The 23,699-nt window shown below is 42.5% G+C and overlaps 1 protein-coding gene across 1 annotated transcript; it reads left to right on the forward strand.

Moving 5' to 3' along the window:
• The first annotated feature begins 6,923 nt into the window (after positions 1-6,923).
• LOC115359037 (inositol hexakisphosphate kinase 2-like) lies at positions 6,924-13,565 on the forward strand. Its single transcript, XM_030051249.1, has 5 exons — positions 6,924-7,283; positions 9,354-9,588; positions 10,425-10,609; positions 10,929-11,104; positions 11,907-13,565. Exons 1-5 carry the CDS (start codon positions 7,016-7,018, stop codon positions 12,582-12,584), a joined length of 1,542 nt encoding a protein of 513 aa, XP_029907109.1. The 5' UTR covers positions 6,924-7,015; the 3' UTR covers positions 12,585-13,565.
• Positions 13,566-23,699: the final 10,134 nt, after the last annotated feature.

A 23,699-nucleotide genomic window follows, 5' to 3' on the forward strand; every position in this document is an offset into this window, starting at 1 on the left:
CTGTTTCTACATGTATGTGCAAGGAAAGGCCGCTTCATTTAAATATCATATTTCATACACAGAGCCAATTCTAAGTGCTTTACAGAATAAAAACCAGCGCAGGCAGTGCATAACATGTTTATGCTCCTGCAAGTGTTTGCAATCTTATCAGCCTCTGAGTCTACGTGGGTGTTCATGTGTTTGTTTACGTCAATGTATGAGCGATGTGTCAGTGCTTGCTTCCCCTTTTCCATTAATCAGCCCAGGTAAATCCAGACTCATGCCACCTCATAGAGATTATTTGTCTCATCCTAAATCTTTTAAGACTCTTTCAGGAGAAAAGGTCAACATAAAAAATAAAATGGCACCGCACCGCGTTGTAGCCCTCAGAACCCGGAAAACTACAGAGGATAAGGAGTATATTTTTGTAGGTGTTTGTAGTCTTCGTTTATAGGATTGTGTTAAGTGTGGTATACACTGGAAGTAAAAGTTGTGTGTCTGTGTGTGTGTGTGTGTGAGAGTGAGAGAGAGAGAGCGGTCTTTGTTATTGTGCCCTTCACATTCCCCTCTGTCCTGCCTCTACCTCATCCATCTGTCTTCTATCTAAGTTCACTCAGCACCTTCACATTAGCCCCACTCCAGTTACCCATGTCCTCTTGCCCATGTCCCTGGCCACATGGGACACCCCCCACACCCCACCCCACCTCACCCCTCCCACCTCCACATGGGTCCTCTCAGTATCAACAAATCTGTAGATCTCAGTTCTGAGACTAATTGAACAGCATATTGAGTCCTCTGGAGGTGTTGTACCCCTAATTAAATGAAACATTAATTATGTGTGATAACCCAAAGTCATGCCTGGCATTCCTCCTTGTACGCATTGCGCTTGGATCGGGTTGCAAACCTCTACTAGATGGCAGTTAAGAAAATACACAAAATCAGCACATATCCTCAATGCTAGTGGAAATCTGAAATTTCCATGATTTCACAACCATCAGTTTCACATCAGCTTATAATTACGTCTTCATTGTAAGTACTGAGCGGTGGGACAACAGTAATAGTCCAGCTGCTGGTAAATATTTGGACTCAAACGTAGAGATCATTTTATAGCATTTAGCTCCACTGGTCAGCATATATTCTGCTCTTGCACTTTCTTTCTGTCTCACAGCCATCCATGGCCTCAGTTTGGTTGTATCTCTCTCTATAAACTTTGCATGGACTGATGCAGTGTATATATATGATGTATCAGCTCATGTGTGTCTCGTGTTGCATTCTAATGATACAGTGTATCAGGGTTCATGAAAGGCCACTGAGCACTGTGAGACAGAGAAAAACTACAGGACCACAAAGCCTCTCGTCTCTCTTGAATTTACACACAGGTTTCTACACACCACGCTGCACTCACTTGAACTTGGAATTGGAGTTTTTTTGTATTGTTTGATTTTTTGATTTGACCATTGACTATGCTGGATATCCTGTTAAATAAAAAGTTAAGTTACATCAATCATATTACTTGTCATGTTTTTGGTAGATCAGGAAGCCACCATCAAATCAACTTCCTAATCTTTGTGGCACACACATTGAGCCGCTGCTTGGAGTGAGCCGATATGCATTCATATGCACCTTCTGTATGCACAATATTTTGCATTCCTCTGTACTGTTTTAATCAAGCAGGATTAAATCCAGGCAGGCATTTGCTTGCCAATATTTGCCTTTGAATATCGGATATTGACATACCCATGTCTGATTTTTATTGCTGGCTATTTTTATCTCATCTTTTTTTTTTTTTTTTATCTTGCCTTTGCAATTTTCTTCTTTTGTTTATTCAAACATTTCAATAAAAAAGATTTACTCTATCAATAGTTCTTGTCTATTTTTTGCATTATAAGTTTCATATTTAAAGATACTGAATATCAGCACAAAATATTGGCTATCAGCGGCCTTAAAAAGCCTGTGTTGGTCAAACCCTGGTGATAACTAGGGCTGTTTCCTAAGAGCAGATTAAACCATGAGTCAGCATGTGTTCGCCCCTCTGTCTTTGTCAAGGTTGGAGAAGCTCTGACATTGTAAGGGGGCGTCCTTCTAACTATTCATTTGTTTAGCTTTGCAGTTTCCTAAATGTGTGGAGGTGAGGGACTGAAACCCACTTCCTGCTGGCTGCAGCGGTGTGGTTTTTGTAGATCCCCTCGTCTCTGTTTGTGTCTGGCACACATCTCAACAACACTGTCTTAAGCCCTCGCCAACTTCCCCATACTGTGCTCTGCCAATTTCTGTCAAGGTCATGGGTCTGTCTGCTTCATTTCCCAAACTCTGTTCATGGTCACTTTTCCACATTCTGTCGACTGAGATTTTACTGCTGCTCTCCGGTTGTTGCTATAATGTGCCCAACAGTAGGACAAATCGCTACGCAAAGTCTTTTATCCCTTCTGCTATCAAGCTTTTAAACACAGACCCTACCCATTTTAGATGAAACTGTTATATCTTAGAGAATTATCTATTTACTGGTCTTATTTATTCATGGGATTTTATTTATTTATTGGATTTTACTACAGATTCTACTGATTTTACTTAGCACTGATTTTACTATGTAATTGTTTATTATGTGCCCATGTGCTTTATTGTTTCTTTGACTCTGATGGTTGTACGGGATGCATGTGGAAAAGCTGCAAATGAATTGCCCTGTTGGGATAAATAAAGTTTTCTGAACTGAACTGAACTGAACCACTTCGGACCACAGTGTTCATGCACTTCCTAATTTCCTCCACACACATTTAAGGATTTATTGCTTACAAATCAGTGCACTGTTTTGTTAATTTACATTCTGTAATGAGTATTTATGATTATGATAATGCTGCCTTGTGTATCTGGACATCAAAATGCTGTCATGAGTAAACTGTTTCGACTATAAACAACGTACCGGGAGCTGTGCAAGCAGAGAAAGCCTTGAGGGTCTCAACTGCATTCACGTTTCACAACACAAGACATGTGTGTCTAGTTTTGCAGTTGAACATTAGATGTACATGTGTGGTTTTGTAGACTCTAGTTGACACTCTCAAGGTTTGCTCTGCCTACACATTTTGAGCCTCCTGTTTCACTAATTTCATCTTGTCATTTGGTCGTGTTATGTTTTTCAACAAAAATCACTATCTCACAATCAGATGTCGCCCAGAGATGTGTGATGGCTTGAGTGTTTGCGGTCAGTCAGTGACCTCGTTTAAGCCTCCCCTTGTCACTGACTGGCTTCATTTTCTTTATTTATTTTATTATATCATTTCTATCTGTTGGTCCCAAATTTCGAATTATTTGTTATTGCGCTCATGGCAGAGTTTTGGACTGTTTAGATGTCATTGTCCTGCCCTTTTTGTAATTGGCTCTTGTAATATCTGTTGATCACAAAGTTGAACTGATAAAAGTGACATCTTGTCAGACTCAGAAGAGTTTCCTATTGATTTTGTAATTCTATTGATCACAAAGTCGCACTGACAAGAGTAATGGCTTGTTGGACTCAAGGGTAAATATCCTATTGACTGAAAAATGTAATTTAATTTAATTTTTTTCTTTTTTTTTTTCTGAGGTGGATTTTTGTGGGTCTGAAATGTCTTCATTTTGTCTGACATGGCCCCTTTTAGGGTCTGAGTCATGTGTAATTCCTATGTCTAGAGACTTAGGAATTACTCATGTTAGGTTAAAACACTGGAAACTGGCAGATATTGAAACACTTTCATTTCAGCAAATTTAGCAAGTCAGTGCAAGTGCAACAGTAAAATAAGCTCTAATTCTCAGATTGCCACCATTAAATGTAAATGCTCCTACAAAGGCAAAGTGCAGCAACTTTTATTTTTTGACACATTTTGGCACTTAAGCCTCTCCAAAGTCTCAGTATCAAAATTAAATTGTTTACAAAAGCAAACAGCAGACACTAAACTGTTTTGTACTCAAGTTGCTTCCAGTCAACAATTAAAATGAAATTAGGAAAATAAATCATATTACTATTCAGCCTGTTTTTTGGCTTTAGGTGAAGATCAGACCCACACATAAATGCAACATTAAATAATTTTCATAGTTACTGGTGTTAATTAGGTGGCACACTATTTGTGTAAAGACATGCAGACATTATTTTTGAATTATTAAATATAATAAATAAAGGAAAGATAAACTCATCACTTCTGTACCAGTGATTCTTTTGTCAGGACCAGAGGTAAACTTTAAAGTAATATTTTCTCAGATTTAGATCAGATTGTGCTGTTACACATGTTTGGCTTTGTAGGGCAGAAGTGTGAGGCGTGCAAGAGCCAGAGCTACACATCATGTGGATGGACGAGTGCCGGGATAAATAATTGAACCAATCTTGCCAAACAAAAAGTTGATGAAAACCAAAAAACTGCAATATTTTTCTCCCTTTTATTTAACACTTGCTGCAATCCTCAACTACCAGTCTTTCAATGCAAATCTGTGTCACTCACATAACTGGTGAATTGATGATTGATTGTCAAGCACAAAACATTAGAAACATTTGAATGTGTGTGTACATGCATTACATGTTTAAAAGATACACTCATGAGGATTGAATTGCAAACCATGTTACACTAGATATGGACGTAATTTACTGGCAAGTCTCTTGGACAAACAAGTTACATGAAGTTCGACACAGTTTGTATGATTGTGTCTACATGGTCCACATTTGAAATCTGTGTCTGAGTGAATGCAGCTTTAAGTGGAACAGTGTTTATTATTAGTGCTCGCCCTGAGAGCTGTGCATTCATTTATGGTGTATTTGTTTGGTCTTGTGTGACACTTTTCAAGGCACTTTGTCGCACTACAATATGGAAAAGCTCAAAGGGACACTACATGGGTGAGTATGCATACTGCTTGAGCGTTTCAAGCGCTGGCACACTTGTTTCCTACTTGTTTGCCTCGGCCCATTTTCCTCTTGTGCTCCAAGAGGATGGATTAGAGAGATTAACGTCGGGCTGTCTGACTCAGTTCCCTGTGCATACACACATGCACGTGCACGCATTTATGCATACACTCAGGCATATACACACACAGCAAAAAACATAGGGTGGTTTCTTAATGATCTATCCACCATGGCCAAATGTTAAACATGCCATACATCTTAATGAGAGCCACTCTGTCTACCAGCTGTTTTCACAGGAGCGGTCAAGCTGAACTCAGCTATATCACCGTTCAGATGTGGACACATGAATGGAGACAGTGGTGAGTGACTGGCTTAATCAGATGTTATTTTGCCAGCCATCGTAATCTGTGTCAAGAAGGGGAGGGAGGGAGCGACGTGGGGATTATAGTTTCCATTCTGGCTTTATTCCAGTCTGGCTCCTACTCCATTAACACAGGCCTTAACACATAAGTAACAATAGCATATCTTTCATCTCATATCTTTGTTAAAAGTAGTGACCCATGAGACATGTTGGCTCTCTGAGTGCCACAGTTGGTCAGAATAGCGGCGGGACAGTTCATTACATTATATTGTATACTATATGGATACTAGATTAACTTAAGAAGTATTGGTAATTGTCACTTTCGGCCTGTGGGATAGTATTTCATATTTTTACTGCATTCAAATGAAATTTCAAAAGGAACTGAACTGATTTATTCATTCAACATGGTAAAAAAAAATTTATCACCATGAGTCATGTGATAATATCATTTGGACAGTTGCTTGAAATTCTTGACCTTATATACAACCACAGGCAATTTATTCAGAACAGCCTTTTCTAAGCCTTCTCTACAATGAAAAGTCAAACAAAGGTGGCCTTGTGTCACGATGCAATGTAAAAGTTTCAAGAGCAGTAAGTGTAGAACCAATAAAAAACGCCTCTCCTTGAGCTCCACAGGCTAACTGGTGTCTAACTTTAAGCATTACAAAGAGGACACCCTTATTTTTCACCATCCCATCATAAAATAGTCACATGCTGCCAACACTGTTGAGGCTGTCATCATTCAGGCCAAGTTTTCTTTGTCTACTGACTGCGCACGTGACTGGCATTGTGTTTGCATCTGACTACCTGTTGGTGTGTTTCCACTGCATGTGAGCTCGGTCATCTGCAATACTTTATCACCGTTCATTTTCGTCCTTTCCATCTGCCCCTCCTTTTGTGCTCCATTTGTTACGCTTATCTTTATGTGAGGAAATTGTGCTGCTTCTGCTGTCAGGCTGCAAAAAAAACCTCCTGTCACACAGAGAGAAAAACAGCTGAGTTCAGCTTGGCCCTCCCTCCTTGTTTTTGTACTTCTTTCCCCTCTCTCTCTCTCTCTCTCTCTCTCTCTCTCTCTCTCTCTCTCTCTCTGTCTGACTCTCTCTCTCTCCCCTCCCCCAGATCCCCCTCACCCCCCTTCCTCTGTCTTTGTTTGCTTGCTCCCTTCCCTGTAAGGGTTACCACCCAACAACCTGCTCCTGCTGCTCCTCATTGGTGGATTGGGGCTGATGGGGGCGGGATGAGTGTCAGGCTAGTGGGAGCTTTACCAGTCGTGAGCAAGCCCTCGGCTGTCAGATAGCTTTCAGTCTGCAGAGGAGACACATGCAGGATCTCTGTCTCTGTCTGCCTTGCTGCTGCAGCACAGCCTAAACCGTCGTCAACAAAACAAAGGACGTCAAAGGGGCTTTCTGCGTCCACACCAGAAGATTTCCTAGACAAGGCGGACAAAAAAGGGAATTAAACATCACCGAAAACACTGAGCCTTTTCTTGTATTTCTCTTGTATTTCCTACTTCCTGTCCCTCTTTGTTTTGGAGCAGCTCAGTCCTGCTCGTCCGCACAGAAGACGAATACACAGATAATCATCACAGCAGCTTCTGAAGACGCCGCGGGATTAAGAGAAAAGAAGAATCCGCAATCTTAATGCAGAATACCAGGACTAGTCCTCCTCTCTGCGGGTCTGCAGTGCGAGTGACCGACTGAGTGTGAACGTGTGTGTGTTTGTGTGTGTGGTTCTGCCCAGATACGGCCCCCACCACAGTGTTTGTGCGTGTGCGAGGAGGCTAATGCCCGCGGAAGCGTGGTCGAGGCCAGAGGAGGATGAGTCCGGCTGTGGAGGCTCAGGCCCAGGAGGCCATGGACACAGAGCAGCAGCAGAAACAGCAGCAGCAGCAGAAGCAGCTGCAGCACCAGCAGTGCTACATGGAGAAAGGGGTGATGCTTGAGCCCTTCGTGCACCAGGTGGGGGGCCACTCCTGCGTCCTGCGCTTTGGGGAGCAGACCATCTGCAAGCCCCTCATCCCCCGTGAGCATCAGTTCTACAAGAGCCTGCCCGCTGCCATGAGGAAGTTCACCCCTCAGTACAGAGGTAAGCCTTAAACAAATCAGCTACGGCCTGCTGTTGTGTTGCCGTGCTGTGTTGCTATGCTGCTCTCTTTCCTTCTTTTTTTACGTGCGCCTCGTAGGAATTCATGCGCAAGTAGACTTTTGCAGATGCACCTTCCTTTTTTATGTGGGTTGCAGGGTCTAAATTATATAGGGGGGTGATTTTACTGGGACTGAGCTCCCTGCTGCTGCCCAAGTCATTTTTATAGGTGCCTGCCAGGAGCAACTTGTGCTATACTGGACCTTGCCACAGGAGGGCGCTCGCAGTGAGACCCTGTTGGCTGTGTGCGCTATGTGTGAACGAAACCACCCCACCTGGGTGGCCTGCTTGTAGGAGGCCAGGTTCAAAGAACAGGTAAGTCAGGATAAGCAGACAGGTGGGAGCTAGTGTTTCTCTGCCCAGTGCGTAGACAGCCCCAGTGTCTCCTGCCAACAAGGTGAAAGCGATACGAGGCTGAGATCCTGCCTTGCTCGGATCCAGTGGCCGGGAGATAAAGATGCTTGGTGCTTCTGGAGAGATCATGAGGTCGCCTGAAAGGACTAACACAAACAGGGCTTCACCTGCTAATTGGTGTGCTATGTCAGCAACAGACTGTATCATCTTGCACCGACAAATCACAAATATGCACGACTCACATCTTCCAACTACCTGAGCAGATTTTTCTCATCATCAGTTATTGAGTGTGCAGTAGGCATTTAATACACCATGTACAGTAGTGGATGACATCAGTGAGGCTGACATTCACGTGGCAAGTAAGAATCTGCAGGGTCCTAAAAAGCCCTCAGTTCGGTTCATTGTTCATCTCTGCCATTGTGTCCATCCCCCTTTTACTCATGTCACATCCCCTTTAAATGTTATCTAAGATGCTGCCTCATGGGTCAGTGCAGCTGTTTCCCTTTTGTCCCTGGTAGAGAAGTGAAAGGTGAAGCGGGTTTTCATGGAGCATTATCATGATGTCTCTTTCCTCTGACTGTCCTGTACGCCTCACTGATGCTTCTGAAGTTCTAAAAGTTTCTCATGTGATCACAGGATATCATTTCTTTGCATTCTCTTATTTCCTTCTCTCTCTGCCCCTTGCTCTGCCATGACCTGCTTGCAGCAACACCCATTTTCCTTTCCATGTCTGCATTTGCACATAGGCCGAAGTTAACTTCTTATCTCAATACCCCCTTCCCTTTACTTTGCTTTGCCTTGTCACTCAGACACATCCCGGGTATGGGGTGTGGCGGTTTATGTTTGAAACAAACTGGGGCAAATATCATTGGTGTTTAATGAGCTCTTTTACTGTAAATGAAGCTGTAGCCTGTCATTATATGATTCCTACAAGCTATAGCCTATGCAAGGCAATTGTAAATTCATTTTTTTATTTTTTTCACTTTATTTTTTTTTTGTGTAGTGAATGTTGAAATGGCTTGTGTATGAGTTATGGTGATCTCAATATATTTCTCATCATAATGTTTGTAATATATTTTATCTTAAATAAACAGCATTCTGTCTTGAAAGTTTTGTAGCATTGTGTCATTTATGTTTGGGCTGGAGTTATTTTTTTCCCTTTGCTGCTGCATGCTTCATATCATAGCATTAGGCTTGCTTAAGTATGGGTTGAGGCCATGAGAAATTGTGCACAAATTGTGCAAAAGCACATGGTCTGTCCCTGTCCCCAGATTCTCTTTCTCTCTCTTTCTCCCTGTGCTGCTCACTCTTGCTCTCAGTCCACGTCTTTTGCCGTAGGGAACTCAGTATCTCTGTCCCATCCTCTCTGTTTGTCATAGTCTTGTCCAGGTATTGTTGGATTTCTATCAGATGTCTCAAAGGGATGTGGGTGCAGACAAACTGCTCTGTAAGTGTAACTGTGCCGCAAAGCAGAAAGAGATGGGGGTAAGAGATGCTCGGCAGTTCACAGCTTTTTCTACCTTGCCAGCTTCATTGTTTCCTAATTTTGGGTGACGTTTTTATGAGAGAGGCATGTTTGACTTACCGATATCGTTTTGTTTTTGTTTTTATTTCTTCTTTCTGTCTCTCTCCTTCTCTCCCTCTGTCTCTTTGTCTCAGGTGTAGTGTCAGTGAGCTTCGAGGAGGATGAGGAGGGGAATCTTTGCCTCATCGCTTACCCCATCCACAGTGACCCAGCAGGGGACCTGGAGAACAAGGACCCCTCTGCTGACTGTGAGCCGAAGAGCAAGATGCTCAAGTGGGGCAACAAGATGGGCTCCTCCCCGCTTGTGGACAATGACAACTACAGCAATGATGGCCGAAGCCGCCACTCCCGCAAAGACAAGGATAAGAGGTGAGATGTCCAGCTCCTGTATATAGTGCTGGAGACAGCTGTACACTCCTGGGACTTGTTGCTCATGTTTGCGTAGGAGGCACAGTCGCTGCATCAACACACTAGGGCGACATGAGTCACTCTAACACTAAGATCAAGGCTGATATGAATGATGTTGAAGAAGTTGGCAGATGATGCATTGATCGCTTTGAAAGCAGGTACTTAACTCTGATACATTTAAGCCAGTCCTCCTGTAGTTTCCCTGCTGAATGCCAAAGCCAGAGTCTGACTGACAAGAACAAATGACGCACACTAAATAATTACACATACAGCTTTATGCAAACGGACTCCAAATGAGAGCGTGATCCTCAGACCTTGGCTGAGTCAAACAAGGGATACACCCAGTGGGATGGGTAACTTCAGTGCATGCATGCGCACAAACACAGCACAGATCTTTGACTCGGTCAGCCCTGACCTTAGCAAAGAGGAGGAGACTACATGGGTGGTAAGAGGTTTTGGGCAGAGGATGGGAGGAGGTGGATTGGCGTAGTGTTGGTGAATGAATGCCACTTTTGTTTCCCGTGGGCCCTTCTTTATTTAGACTGTGACGTTTGATCACTGCCCTCTTTTTCTGCTCCACTACCCAGATGACACACTTTGACCAAGCACGCAACACATGCACCCACAGGGTAACAACTAAACAGCACATACACAATCAACCTGTAATAGACACCAGGTTCATTAAATGTGAGTGCATTCAGTCAATTGTAACTAATTTTTTGTCCAGTCATGTCGTCCTGTGCTGTACTGCCCTGCATGCCGAACTGACCAGGCTCTCTCCCTCTTGTGATGCCCAGTGGTCTTAAGCTCCCGGAGGACATGGAGCTGGAGTGGCTGCAGCAGGCCGAGGTGCTCTACTACCGTCTGGAGCGCAGCCACAGCAACGCCGTCCCGCAGTTCACACACAACCCCTGGAGCCTCAAGTGTCACCAGCAACACCTGCAGAGGATGAAGGAGAACGCCAAGCACCGCAACCAATACAGTATCCTTTCACTGACTGGAGAGCTGTATATTTGTATGTGCTGCTGAGGCATGCATGGTTTTTAGTGGCCTGACTGTCTGTAACAGAGAGGCTGGTTATCCAATATAACATCTACTTTATCAGTTTGTTTGCCATGTGGAGTCAGTTAGTGGACACTGCTTGACTCTGCTGCACATATTATAACGTCAAAGGTTACAGTATATGATTAGAGGGAGTGGGAATCTAGATGAAATGTATTGAACCATCCTGAGCAACCATCCTGTAATCGGATATCAGTCCATGCCTCTTCCGCTGTGTCCTCCTTGACTTAGTTTCCCAGAATTCATCCTGCTAGAAAACCTTACGTGGCGCCACAACGTGCCGTGTGTGTTGGACCTGAAGATGGGCACCCGGCAGCATGGAGACGACGCTTCGGAAGAGAAGAAAGCCATGCAGATCCGCAAATGCCAGCAGAGCACGTCAGCCTCCATAGGAGTCCGCCTGTGTGGCATGCAGGTAGGCGACCAGCCAAAACACAGCTCTGTGGGATTGTTCTGAGCTCCAGGTTTAATTGTGTAACCTGTGTGACAGCTGACCTTACTATGTGTCCTAACCTATTTAGGGCAGGGAGGACTTCACAGCGCAGCCAGGGTCAGAAAATGACACATGTCAAGTGTCAAATGCCGATGAAATCTGTCTTTAGCTGAGAGGTCAGGTCATCTGCCGCAGTGGCTGGTAACTAGTTGAGGTGAAGACATTGTAACGCTGGTTTGAATAGTATGTTGAACAGTTTTTGGTTTTTCCTGTTCTCAAACTTGGTCCTTGCTGACCACTGTGCATGCCTTCTGACTGTGGACCAATCAAATCAAGAGAAAAATGGCTCTGTATAAACAAGCTCTTGATTGACCTGTTTGTTAGGTTGGTCTACAGAAGGAAGTAAATTTTGATTTCTTCACAGCCAGCATGGTTATCCTGCCCAGTGTTAGTACAAATGTAACAGATGTGAGAGCAGATGTGAATGGAAGCGGTGACATATTTATATGCAAAAGTTATAGTAGTATAGTTGTTACATTATTATGCTTGGCATGAAGATTTTTTTTTTTAAGTTTACCATTTATTGGCTGGTGAGCCAGAAAGTTCATTTCGGACAGTGATCACAGGAAATCTTGGGTGATTTAGTTGTGGTCACTTAAAGAATCCCTGTTTTTAGATTAATCAAAAACCAGGATGTTCTATTTGGAAATATATTATAAATGTATCAATTCTAAATGCTATATAAATACAGTAAAAGTCTTTCTAACCTGATCTCCTCCCCCAGGTGTATCAGTCATACTCGGGCCAGCTGATGTTCATGAACAAGTACCACGGCCGCAAGCTGACCTTGCCAGGCTTCAAGGAGGCCCTGTTCCAGTTCTTCCACAACGGACGCCGCCTGCGTCGCGAGCTGCTCTCCCCGGTGCTGCGCCGACTCAGGGAAATGCAAGCCGCCCTGGAGGCCTGCGAGTCCTACCGCTTCTACTCCAGCTCCTTGCTCATCATCTACGACGGGGAGCCGCACCAAACACACGTGCGCCGACGCACCGAGGACAGCCTCTCCAGAGAAGAGGAGGATGAAGTGGAGGAGGAAGAGGAGATAGAGGAGGACATTGTGGTGGTGGAAGAGGAGGAGGAGGAGGAGGATGAAGTCGCAGGCGTGCTTGATTTCCCCCACAGCCCCTCTGCAGCGAGCGGCAGCAGCAACAGTTGCTCCTCCAGCAGCAGCGGCGGCAGCAGCAGCAGCACTTGCGGTAATCCAGTCAAAAGCCGCCGGTGCCTGTCCCGCTCAGACCCCCGCAGCCCCGTGGTGGATGTGAGGATGATAGACTTTGCCCACACCACCTGCCGGCACTACGGGGAGGACAGTGTGGTCCACGAAGGCCAGGACAGTGGATACATCTTTGGTCTCCAGAATCTGATCACCATCATCTCCCAGCTGGAGGACCACAGCACAGACTAGACTGACAGCATCAACACACACAGACAGACTTGTACACACACTCAAACACACAGATGCACAATTACACACATTTTACAGTCTCTCTTTTTATGACCCTTGGAAAAAAAAAACAAAAAAAACAGCAGGACTGGACTACAGATGAGGAAAGGAACTGACTTTTCCGCTCCTCATCCATATCGAAGAAGTTGCAGTAGCCAGCCCTTTCAGGGGTCTCCCCGTCTCTGTCATTGGTGCTTCTCGATGTTTCTGTCCTGTGTGTCTGTCTACGGGATAGTGAGCAGATCTGAAGGTAACATAGAAAAGCCGTCTGTGATCCTCTGTTTAATCTCAGTGTCAGACTCAGTGTTTTACCCATTGTCATCCTGATACATTCTGTCTAAAAAAAAAAAAAAAGTGTTTTAACCCGGTTTGTTGTTTAGGCAAAAAATTAGTTAGACAGCTAATAAAGAGTAGTGCTGAAGTCCAAGAGAGCGGGCATGCGTTTCCCCTGTGTCCCATTCCAAAGAAAGTGCCAGCATTTTGCACACATAAACATGCACACTTAAACACATGGTGATGAACGAGACTTGCTGTGTGCTGTCAGTGGGACAGGGCTATCCGAGAGAGCAGGAGTTGTATCTGTGTGAAGACGAGAGCCGAAGGGAGGACAGGTAATGATATCTCACCCTCCATTCTTCTTTCCTACATGTCCATTTTGCCGTCCCTCTTTCCCTGTTCCTCTTCATTCAAAGAGACTATATTCATATTAGGTATCAGAGACAGAAGATAGAGAGATATTTATTTATTTGACATGTTTCGTAAAAAAATAATCTAAGAAAACAAAAAAAGAATGTGAATGGAGAATACTACATTCCATGTTATTAATGTTACAATAATGATATTAATGAATATTGTTATTTGATATGTTCAGATACCTCTATCTTGTATATCTGTGTTGTCCACAGTTTGTTGAAGGAGAAATAAAGACTCGGTTTGTGCTAAGTTTCCTGCGTATGATGTTTCTCTTTGACAATCTCATCATCAGTGCAGAAACAAACGACATTTACAGAGGTGGAAAATAATGTGCATTGCAGAATTGGCAGCAATCAAATTTCATGTAAATGCACAGGATGGGCGGTTGTTCCCTGTGTGTGTGTAGATGAGGAGGCAAATGACTGCATGCTGGGTGCCAGCCAGTGCCAGCACATGATGAAAGATTAATTAATGTCCCTGCAGATACCCTGGAAAGTATGATAGGACTGAAACTCAATATGAGCAGGCTGTCAAGGCCCGGTCCCACCACCTGCTGAGCGAAAAAATAACTGGAGCACATGCCAAGCCGGTGGAGTTTTCCTTTCATATTAAAGCTGCAGACATATGACGCTGCACCGTCAAGATTCCCCCAATGCATTTCATTAGACTTGTTTATACCCTTCTAAAAGCATTCTTCCACTGCGGGGATGGTACAATGGTGACAAAGGCTTGTGCTGGCAGAGGGATAGATGACAAGTATGATTACCAAAGTGAGGTCACCCTCGGCGGTCTCGCCAGTCCAAGGCAGAGAGAGGAGTGACTCTCCAAGTCCAGCATGTGCTCCCTGATGAATGCATGAGTCACAGGACTGACAGTCTGCTTGGAGAGGAGCTATTAACCAGACACACAGGCTTGTGTCAACAGTTTGCACGGGCCATTAGCATTTCAGTGTCCTCTCTCTGGAATATACCATCAGTCTGGAATAAGATGGGACAGACAGGTGGAAGGAAAGAGCTCCACTTACTTCAATTAAATTTTTAGAGTGACACTTATTTCTAGAGGCCAGCACCACAATAATAGCACAAAAAAAAAAAAAAAAAAAAGGAAAATTGAGACAGTGTCCACAGTCATGCTGGTACATGTACCCTTTTGCCAGAGGGGGTGGATCTAAATATCTTCCTGAGGTAACACTTAACATGAAGTCTTTTCTTAAGATTGCCATAAAACTGTCATAACAGTGCCACAGCTATCAGTAACATGAAATACACATACATATGCATAATGAAATATATCTAACTTTTAAAAGTTGACATTTTCTTTGTCATGAAAACTTGTCATTAGCCTAACTTTGCAGGAAACATGACCTCAGTAACCATATGACAACAACAACAGTCAGAAATATTCATTAATGTTCATGACTGTTGTGATATCATTACTTAACTTTAAAAAGTGCTTCCCTTTCTGACAACAATTTCCAAATGTATTGTATTATATATTTTTACCATTATATTATAGCATCTGTCACACTGTAGACATTTGGGATGCTGGTACAAACATTGGCAATGATGTTGGTAACAGAATATTAACATTTAACCGTTACTTGAATGATTGAAGTCTTTATTTGTCCGACTTGATTATTGGAGTAAAACAGTTCAGTGAAATTTCTGCCTCGGAGTAGTACTTCAGCTTAACATTTTGTACATCTGTAGCTTAAGCATCTTATAAGCATCCCATAGGCTGACCATCAATCATCGTACATGGTGTGCAGTGCAGTTTGTTGTCAGTCTGACAGACAGGCCGTACAGTAATCCACTTACTGTGTGGTGGTCCAGGACATCCTGACCTTCCTCAGTGAAGGGTTATGACCGAGGAGACAGTCACTTCTAATCTTTAAGAGGAGAGGGCAGGGTGGGTGGACGTGTGGGAGGGGGGGTCTTTACTGTGTGATTGCAGCAGGATAGAGACACTGATAGATAGATGATTGGATGAGGAGAAGGAGGCGATAAGCTCTTCCATCTCCACTCCACTGGGAGGAGGAGGGGGGTGGTAGTTGATGTTGTGTAACAGCCTCAGGGTCAGTGGGCTGTTTTTATCTGCTTCCTACCAGCAGAATGATCCCATTCTGTCATTTTTTTTCAGCATGTGTGTGCGTGTGTGTGCATGTGTATTTTACAGCACATGCATGTATTTATTTCTCATGCTAGTGGTGGTTTGTGCCTGCAAACCAATGTATGACCTGTGAGTGTGTGTGCAAGTGAGTCCGATCCTGTTGCTTTGTGAAGGTTGCCACTGGAAGTAGACCAGTTGTATAACAGTGGTTAAAATCACTATGGCAACAACAGCATAGTATCTGTATTATCCTTTGCTATCAAATTAGGACTGAAATGGTGTCCTAAATTCTGAGGGTGCTTGAACCCCCACCCTGTACGATCATAATTTGATTAAAACACTCAATTTATCCAGATATAGTGACACTGTCATTACTGTGTTCATTCACTTTATTTGTCCCAGTCTACTCCAGTATCTAATGAGCATTAATTGACTTGGCTTCAATCACAATGAAGAATTAAAAAATACATTTGGGTTTGTGTACTTTTCCATATGTAACTCCATGAACATTTATGCCCCTATGCCCCCCCAAATCTCCACAACTCCTAGAGGTCCTTTTCTATGTTTTCAAGTGATGCTATATCATGCTGAACATGATATAATCCCATCAGTATGGTACAAGTCTATTTTTAAACTCGTTCCAAAGTCATCAAAGAATAAGCCCTGAATACCCCTCAATTATAGCCACCAGCCTCCTTAGTATGGTTTACAAATTGTATTATTAATAAACTGAACAGCAGGCTCCCAATATCTAGAAATGGGACAGTATCGTGGCGATGAGCAGAATGGATTTAGATCCTGTATCCATAGCCTGTATCTATCATTTACATTCAGTATCAACCACTGTTAGAACTAAAATCACCAAAGGCAAAGCCACTTTCGCATGTTTTGTTGACTTTTAAAGGGCGTTTGCCTGGATTAATACAGATTTGCTTGCCGTTAGACTTATGGAAGCGGAGGTGGATGGTAGATTCTATCAAGCAATCCAGACCTTGTATCGTTGCCCAGTTGTGTGTGTTGAGATCAAAGATATGTTTACTGACTGGTCTGATCCACCTTTTGGAGTGAAACAAGTTCATATACTTTGGTGTGGGGCTTTACCGAATCTAAAACTATACAGAATGGAGCTATACGATGTTTTCTGGGGGTTCAAGGGAGACATGGGCTAGGCACCAGGGTCTGTACAATGAGAATGTGACGTGATCCGACTGTGGAAACATCTAATCAAATTGGAAGAGAACAGAATAAATGAGAAAGTATTTATGTGGAGCAAATCACACAGATCTCCATGGGTGAAAGAGCCTCATTCAGTTTTTGAGGAGGTGGACATGCTGAATATCTACAGGAATAATTTATGCTGCAATGTCAGTTCCATCAAAAATAAGCTTTTATGGAAATTTGAAGAGAAATGGTTCAAAAACATTCTCTGAAAGCCAAAATTTAAGGACATATCAGCATATCAAAGAGAAAACTGGCCCTGAATCATATGTAACATCTCATTTATCTAGGAGCCAGAAATTTTGGTTGCACAGTTAAGAGCTGTATTCTTCCTTTGGTCATTGAGATTGATCTATTCAAAAATATTCCAGAGGAAAACAGACTGTGTGAGCTGTGTGACCTGGGTGTGCAAATTGAGTACTATTTTCTTTTGTAGTGTACATATTATAATGACCCATGAAAGTTACTGTACGGTGAAATCTCTTGACAAAAGAGATAGATTATTAATTAATGAATAGAGATAGATTATTTAATTAGCATTTTTTCTGATTTTTCATTAGTACATAATAAGCTATGTGACGCTTGTGGGACGTCTCTCTCCAGTAGAGAGTCAGACAGATACAAACATTAGGAAAATACTGTGGAACCTCTGATTTGGTTTCTGTAGTTTTCATTTTTGCTTGTTCCCAGTTGTACGTGTGTGTGTGTGTGTGTGTGTGTGTGTGTGTGTGTGTGTGTGTGTGTGTGTGTGCGTGTGTGTGTGTGTGCGTGTGTGTGTGTGTGTTAAACAGAGCTGGCCTGATAGACCCAGGTAAATCTTTGAACATATGGTTTATCTTCTTATTGCTGTCACATTGGTTTAGGTGCTCGCATGAAATCCCAATAATCAGAGATGCTATAGAATTTAAGCTTAATTCCTCTTGCCCAAATCCGCCTACATAATCATTTTCTTTTCCACACACAAACACACACACAAACACACACACACAGCCTTGCATGTCCAACACAGATTATCTTAGTATACATTTACCCTCATTTTAGGGAAGCTGCAGGATTCAAGATTAAAACTGCACATAACCAAACTGCGTAGCATGAACAGTCCAGTGCACAGGACACCTACATGCGATCGCTCACTGAATCGCTCCATTGTCTGTCATATAATTTGCAAAAATGCAGTAAACTCAGCCTCATCCTGTCTTGCTGTGGCCACAGTCCTGAGCTGTTCTTTCCTCCTCCTTTCATCTAGGAGACAACATTTGGCCAAGCTGCAAGATGAAATCTGTGCAATATTTTCTTGTTTACATGCAAAGAGAGCTTTCTCAATTTGGCAAAAGACTACGAGTATATCTTTACTGAAGCATAGGTATATTCAAGATCTCAGTCTATATAAATGTATATCTTCAAAACCAATCTACACACTTGAAGATGTACCTTTATACAAACTGAACTTATGAATAAACCCACACTTCAGTAACATACTTTTTTTTGCCAAACTAAGGTCTCATTGTTGTGAACTGCCTGTCCCGTTGAACCTCCTGTTTCTACCTGTTTGGAGTTTCTCGCTTAAATGCAAACACACATATATCGGACGTTTCTGAATTATTAGAGTCCTGCATCTATTCCAGTAAAATATCAGCTTTTAAAACTCTTTGTCCAGTATTCCTTCAGCTTAACTGCACCAAAAAAACACCAGGCTTGCAGCTGCGTCGAGTTTTGAGAGCTGGAATTTGATTAAAACGAATTGTTGCTGGGTAGATTGGATGCATGCCAAACTGAGCAGTGGAGCTTGAAAACAGAGATTATGTCCTGTAAGGTATTTATATTTAGTTGTGAGGAAGGGAAACTGTCAAATTTGGGTATTCAGGTTGATTTAACCTTCACTCCCACATGAAGGCGGAAAGAGAGCTCAGCGTGAATCGGGGATAGAGCGAAGGCTGTTTTGACAGGCGTTAAATTGAGCCAACATTATTGCTTCAGGCAGTGAATGGCGACAAGCCCTGCACAGACAGATACATAAACGACTGGATAATGAAACGAGCGAGGGAGATGAGAGAGGTGAGAGCGAAAGACAGACGGAGCGTAGAGGTTGCCTTTCTACTCCTTCTCATGCTTCTGGAGATTACACTTAGAAAAAAAAAAGAGAGAAAAAAAAACTCCTGCGATGAAGATGATGATGTTTGTAGGGATTAATCAGTTGACCTGCTGAGGTCTGTATATGATCTGATAGGATTAAGCCCTCAATGATGTGTGTATGTGTGTGAGTGTGTATGTGAGTGTGTGTGTGTGTGTGTCTAGGTGCACCCACTCAAGCAAATAATTGAAGGCCCATTCTGAAGTTGGTTTTCAGGTCAGGTTGGGAGAGATTAGGCAGCTGCGCTTTCCCCTAAAGATGATGTGATGACAGGACAGAGGTAGAGCTGTGTGCCAATGCACCAGCTGGGCCCTGCAAGAGATAAATCTCCTCCACCATTTCTTCATGAGGCAGTGGTGCATCTGAGTGAGCGGTGTGAGTTGGCCTACTGTCATGTATCAGCATTGTTTACTTCCTCATCAGCCTCAGCCAACCACTGGTCCCCCAGATCTGATGGATGGATCATTACATAAAGGATCCATCCAGTGACTTCATGACCTCAGCCAGTTTCAGAGGTTTGTCAGAAGTCAGAAGTTTGCTTTCAGGGCTTTTGTGCCAGAGAGGCTTTTTAACCCTAACCCTAATCCTTAGAAAAGGCTTTCAAAGACCAAATGTCTCGATCACAGCTCAACTCCACACTTAACTATTTGGTGCTCATGAGATTTATTCTCTCTTCAGCAGAGATTCAGGAACACATCAACCTTAGGAAAATACTGTGGAACCTCTAATTTGGTTTTTGTAGTTTGCATGTTCGCTTGTTCCCAGGTATGTGTATTTGTGTGTGTGTATGTAGGTTAAACACAGCTCTCCTGATACACCCAGGTAAATATTTCCCTGGAGAAATCATGAAATATGATGGTTGAGCCTCCCTGGTTCCCAGCATCATCCTCATCATCAGATATGAAGACATATACTTCAAATTTGAGAGGTTAAATTTTAGGCTACCACATTTTCTAAAGAAAAAGACTTCCTTTCTTCTTCATTGCAAGCTGTTTATTACTAACAAGTGAACTTGGCTCTTATCGACTCTCCTCACTAAACAATTACTGAAATCTGTCCAATCAGGCCAGTGTGCAGGAAGTTTGCAGCCACTGTTGAGACTGTTAAGCCTGTGAGGACTGAGTCTGCAAATTAATTGAGTTTCACTGACTCAGTTCAGCTTTCAACTGAACTACATTTATTTGCCAAACCATGCAGAGTGTTATCATGAGCTGTATAAATAAGCCTATTTGAAAACAAAATCAGAAAAACTGACAAATATTGGACTGATAACAGACAGTTGTGGGAATGGCTCACCAGACTGTCCATGAAAAAAGCCTGCATGATGTAAGCCAAAGATTATTTGGCACCGGATGACAAAATCATGCAGTAAACCTATTCTGCTCTGCTTCATGCAGCTCAATCCTCTTCTCCTCACTGAGGTGTGTCTGTTGCAACCTCCATCTGAGGCGGAGCCATGAAAATTAAAAGGGGACCCATGTTTAGCAGCTTTTACAGTTTTTTTTTAATCACTTTACCTCCACTGTCGACTCAGAAACCATGGTATCAAAACAGTTAATACATAGGCCTAATGAGAGGCGTCTTCCCAAAATAACACATTTTGTTTGCAAAAGGCTCTTACTATGACAAAACATTGGCCAATATAACTTGCAGTCAAGCGAGTTAATCCAGCCACTCACTCACTTCATACTCAACACCAAAATGCAACATACCCTTTTCAGTCTGAGCAGGTTCAACCTTACTTTTTCTTGTGTGTATTGCAGTCACATTTTTTTTTTTTGACAATTTACATAGTTACATATTGTAAAGCAAGTAGCAAAAGCCAATTTTTCCCTCAAACAACTCAACTTATGTCCAAATGAGTAGATTCCTTCAATCAGCTCTACTGTGCTGTAACACAGCTGACAACAGAATACAAAATACAGCTGTCAGTTTGAACAAGGTTCTCCTGTGAGCTACACATTCAAATGTGAACTTACAGTAAAGAATTGCATCCAAACTCAGAATGACTTTGAAGTGAAATTGTACTGTATTGATGGCAAAAACTGAAATACTGTAATTCACATACAGTATTACACAGAAAAACTCAAAGGAGTTGAAAAAAAAAACAGAATACAATTTATAGGCCCCTTTTTTTGGTGCATACTGATTGATTGATGAATGGTGATTTGTGGAAAGGGTAGTGATGCAGGTGCACTAGTGGTTTCACAGTGATGCAGGTCATTTCTATCAGCTGTGAGTAGATTTTTTGTTTTTGTTTTGCTTTTGACTACCACAGTGAAGTCAATGGAGTCAGGGCCATGTAAATGACAAATGTGAGAAGTGAAAAATGTGTGAATCCAATGAAAAGGTATGAACACATTTACAAAAGAAAACGTGATTTGGAGGTGAAGATGACGACAAAGTGGATCCCAGTTTCATTATACTGGAACAAGCGATTGAAAAAAACTGTAACCACTTAATATAATCAGCTTGGCCACTTTCAGTGAGAGGAAGAGAGAGTGATGGCAAAATGAAGAGAAGAAAAGCAAAAGCAAGTCGTGCTGTAATTAGTGTGTTGCATAACAGTGCCGGTGACATTGTCCGGCAGGCATCGGGGCCAGAGGTGGCCCAAGGCTTCTGCCGTACCCTGTGATCCACTCTGTCAAACAAGTTTACACTGACCCCCTAATTACTATAATTAACTGTAGGTGGCACAGAATAACTAGGTTTCGAGTTACAGTCTGAGCTTTGGGAAGATCTCTAAAATACCATTAGGGGCAGAGATAAATAAATAAAAAGATAATGCAATTTCTGGGGGGGGGGGGATCTCACTGATCATTATGCATTATGTGATCTAACACTTTCACACACACAGCAGCTACTTTTAGAAAAACTGTATCCAGTAGATTGCGACATCCCGAAAATGCCCACAGTTTCAGCGATGTATTTTACAGCCAAGGCCCAGCGCCAGGATGAGGTGACTGAATACACCCAAGAAACAGTGCTGTCCATTGTTCTGCAAAAGCTGAGCCATAATCTCTGTAGTGAAGATAATGCTAGCTGTCATGCTCACAGGTGAATTCCTTATGTCTAAAGCTGTTTTTTTTTCTATGTGGAAAAAAAAAAAAAAAAAAAAAACTAGCCCAGTTTGTTGAACCGGTCAGGTAGCTAGTCAATACTACTATCTGTTCAACGTTTTAAACATAATGTTGGCTGATACATATAGTGGCTTCTTCTAAATGGGTTCAAACGTGTGCAGTTTGTGCACTCTCAAAAGGCATAGTTAGTGTATATTCCACTGCGCCCCCTTTTGGCTTTGTATAGAAGTGCAGCCATACTGTCTGTCATTCATGAGAGAATATGGTGCATTTTAGCTCTTCTGCAAAACATGTTTATTTTAGGCTATTTATCTATTAACTTAAATAACAGCCTACTGATTACACTGAAAAATGCTGTATTTGTGATTAAAATAATGGTTGTTGGCAATGTATTAGCGACTCCCACAGATGTTTACTGCTTTCATGGGAGCTCACACCCCTCCTTATACCTCAGCTCCCACCGGCTCCCACATAATTCCAACCCTTACAAAAACATTAAACCCATTTTATTTATAGCTTCCTCATAAAGATCCTCTGAAGGAATCCCTACCACTCTCTCAAATTGGTACAAACTCATGGGCTTTTACCCTAGTTCTGGTCCAGATAGAGCATTACATCATCATACATAGACTGAAGTAATTAGAGATTGCAGGAGTTAATGTTAAAAGCTGAAAAATGAAAATGAAAGAAAATACAAAAAAAAAAAAAAAAAAACATAAAGCACTTTTGATCATAAGTGGCTCTGTTGACCTGACCTCAGTCATGTTGTCATTATGAGTACATTGTGTACATTATGAAATGGAAATAGAAACACAGGATTATAACACAATTCTTTTGATAATTCCCACTGGACTGTTGTATTTAACCATCAGTTTGACACCATTGGTAATATATAATCCCCTTCCGTGTGAGCCAGCCTCTATTCTGAGAGGTGGGTTTACATAACGCCCGCATGTATATTTGTGTGTATGTGCACACAAGTACACACACACATGACTGCATGATTTGTGCATGTGTGCGTGTGTGTGTGTGTGTGTGTGTGTGTGTGTGTGTGAGTGATGACACAGCTGGTGAACAGCTATTGGCTAAAGACTGACGTTATACTGAGACGTCTGTTGGATAGGTATGGAGTGACATGGTTATGACATGGTTATTTCTCTCTCTCTCTCTCTCTTTCTGTATCGCTCTTTCTCATGCTCTCACTCTTTCTCTCTCACTCACACACACATGCACACACACACATACACACACACACACGCACACGCACACGTACATGCATATTCACTGCTAAACAGACACAGATCTGCTGGGGGCACTACAAAATAGGACAAAAACACAAGACAATTACACATTTTTGTGTTTGACTGTCCGATGTGTCAAATGGATTTTGACACACACTTACCCTATTATACAACCAGCAGCCATCACATGGTTTTGCAACATATGCACTTATAGATCCATGATTGAAACTGATGGAGCTCTGCTGAGATGAATAGCCTACTGTTTCCAGGCTCCTATAGCAACTGCTCATGCCATTTCCCTTTGTAACCATTGACAATCTCCTGACAGAATGGCCCAGTGACTAACTAAACACACACACACACCCCGGCACCTACAGGAGCTGTTCACTGTATATATTTAGTCATCCCTAAAGATAGGCCTACTAAATAAAAAAAGATCTGACTCATCAGGAACAGACGCAAATTAGCCGTATAGCACCATCAGTATGTGTTCTTGTTAACATATCAGCTTCCCACACCTCAGGCAGGATGCATGTCTGCATTGCTCTGCACACTGTGATGGGTGGATATGTGTGTGTGTGTGTGTGTGTGTGTGGTTAAGTGT

This window comes from Myripristis murdjan, chromosome 5 (assembly GCF_902150065.1).
Source record: "Myripristis murdjan chromosome 5, fMyrMur1.1, whole genome shotgun sequence".
NCBI classification, from domain to species: Eukaryota; Metazoa; Chordata; class Actinopteri; order Holocentriformes; family Holocentridae; genus Myripristis; species Myripristis murdjan.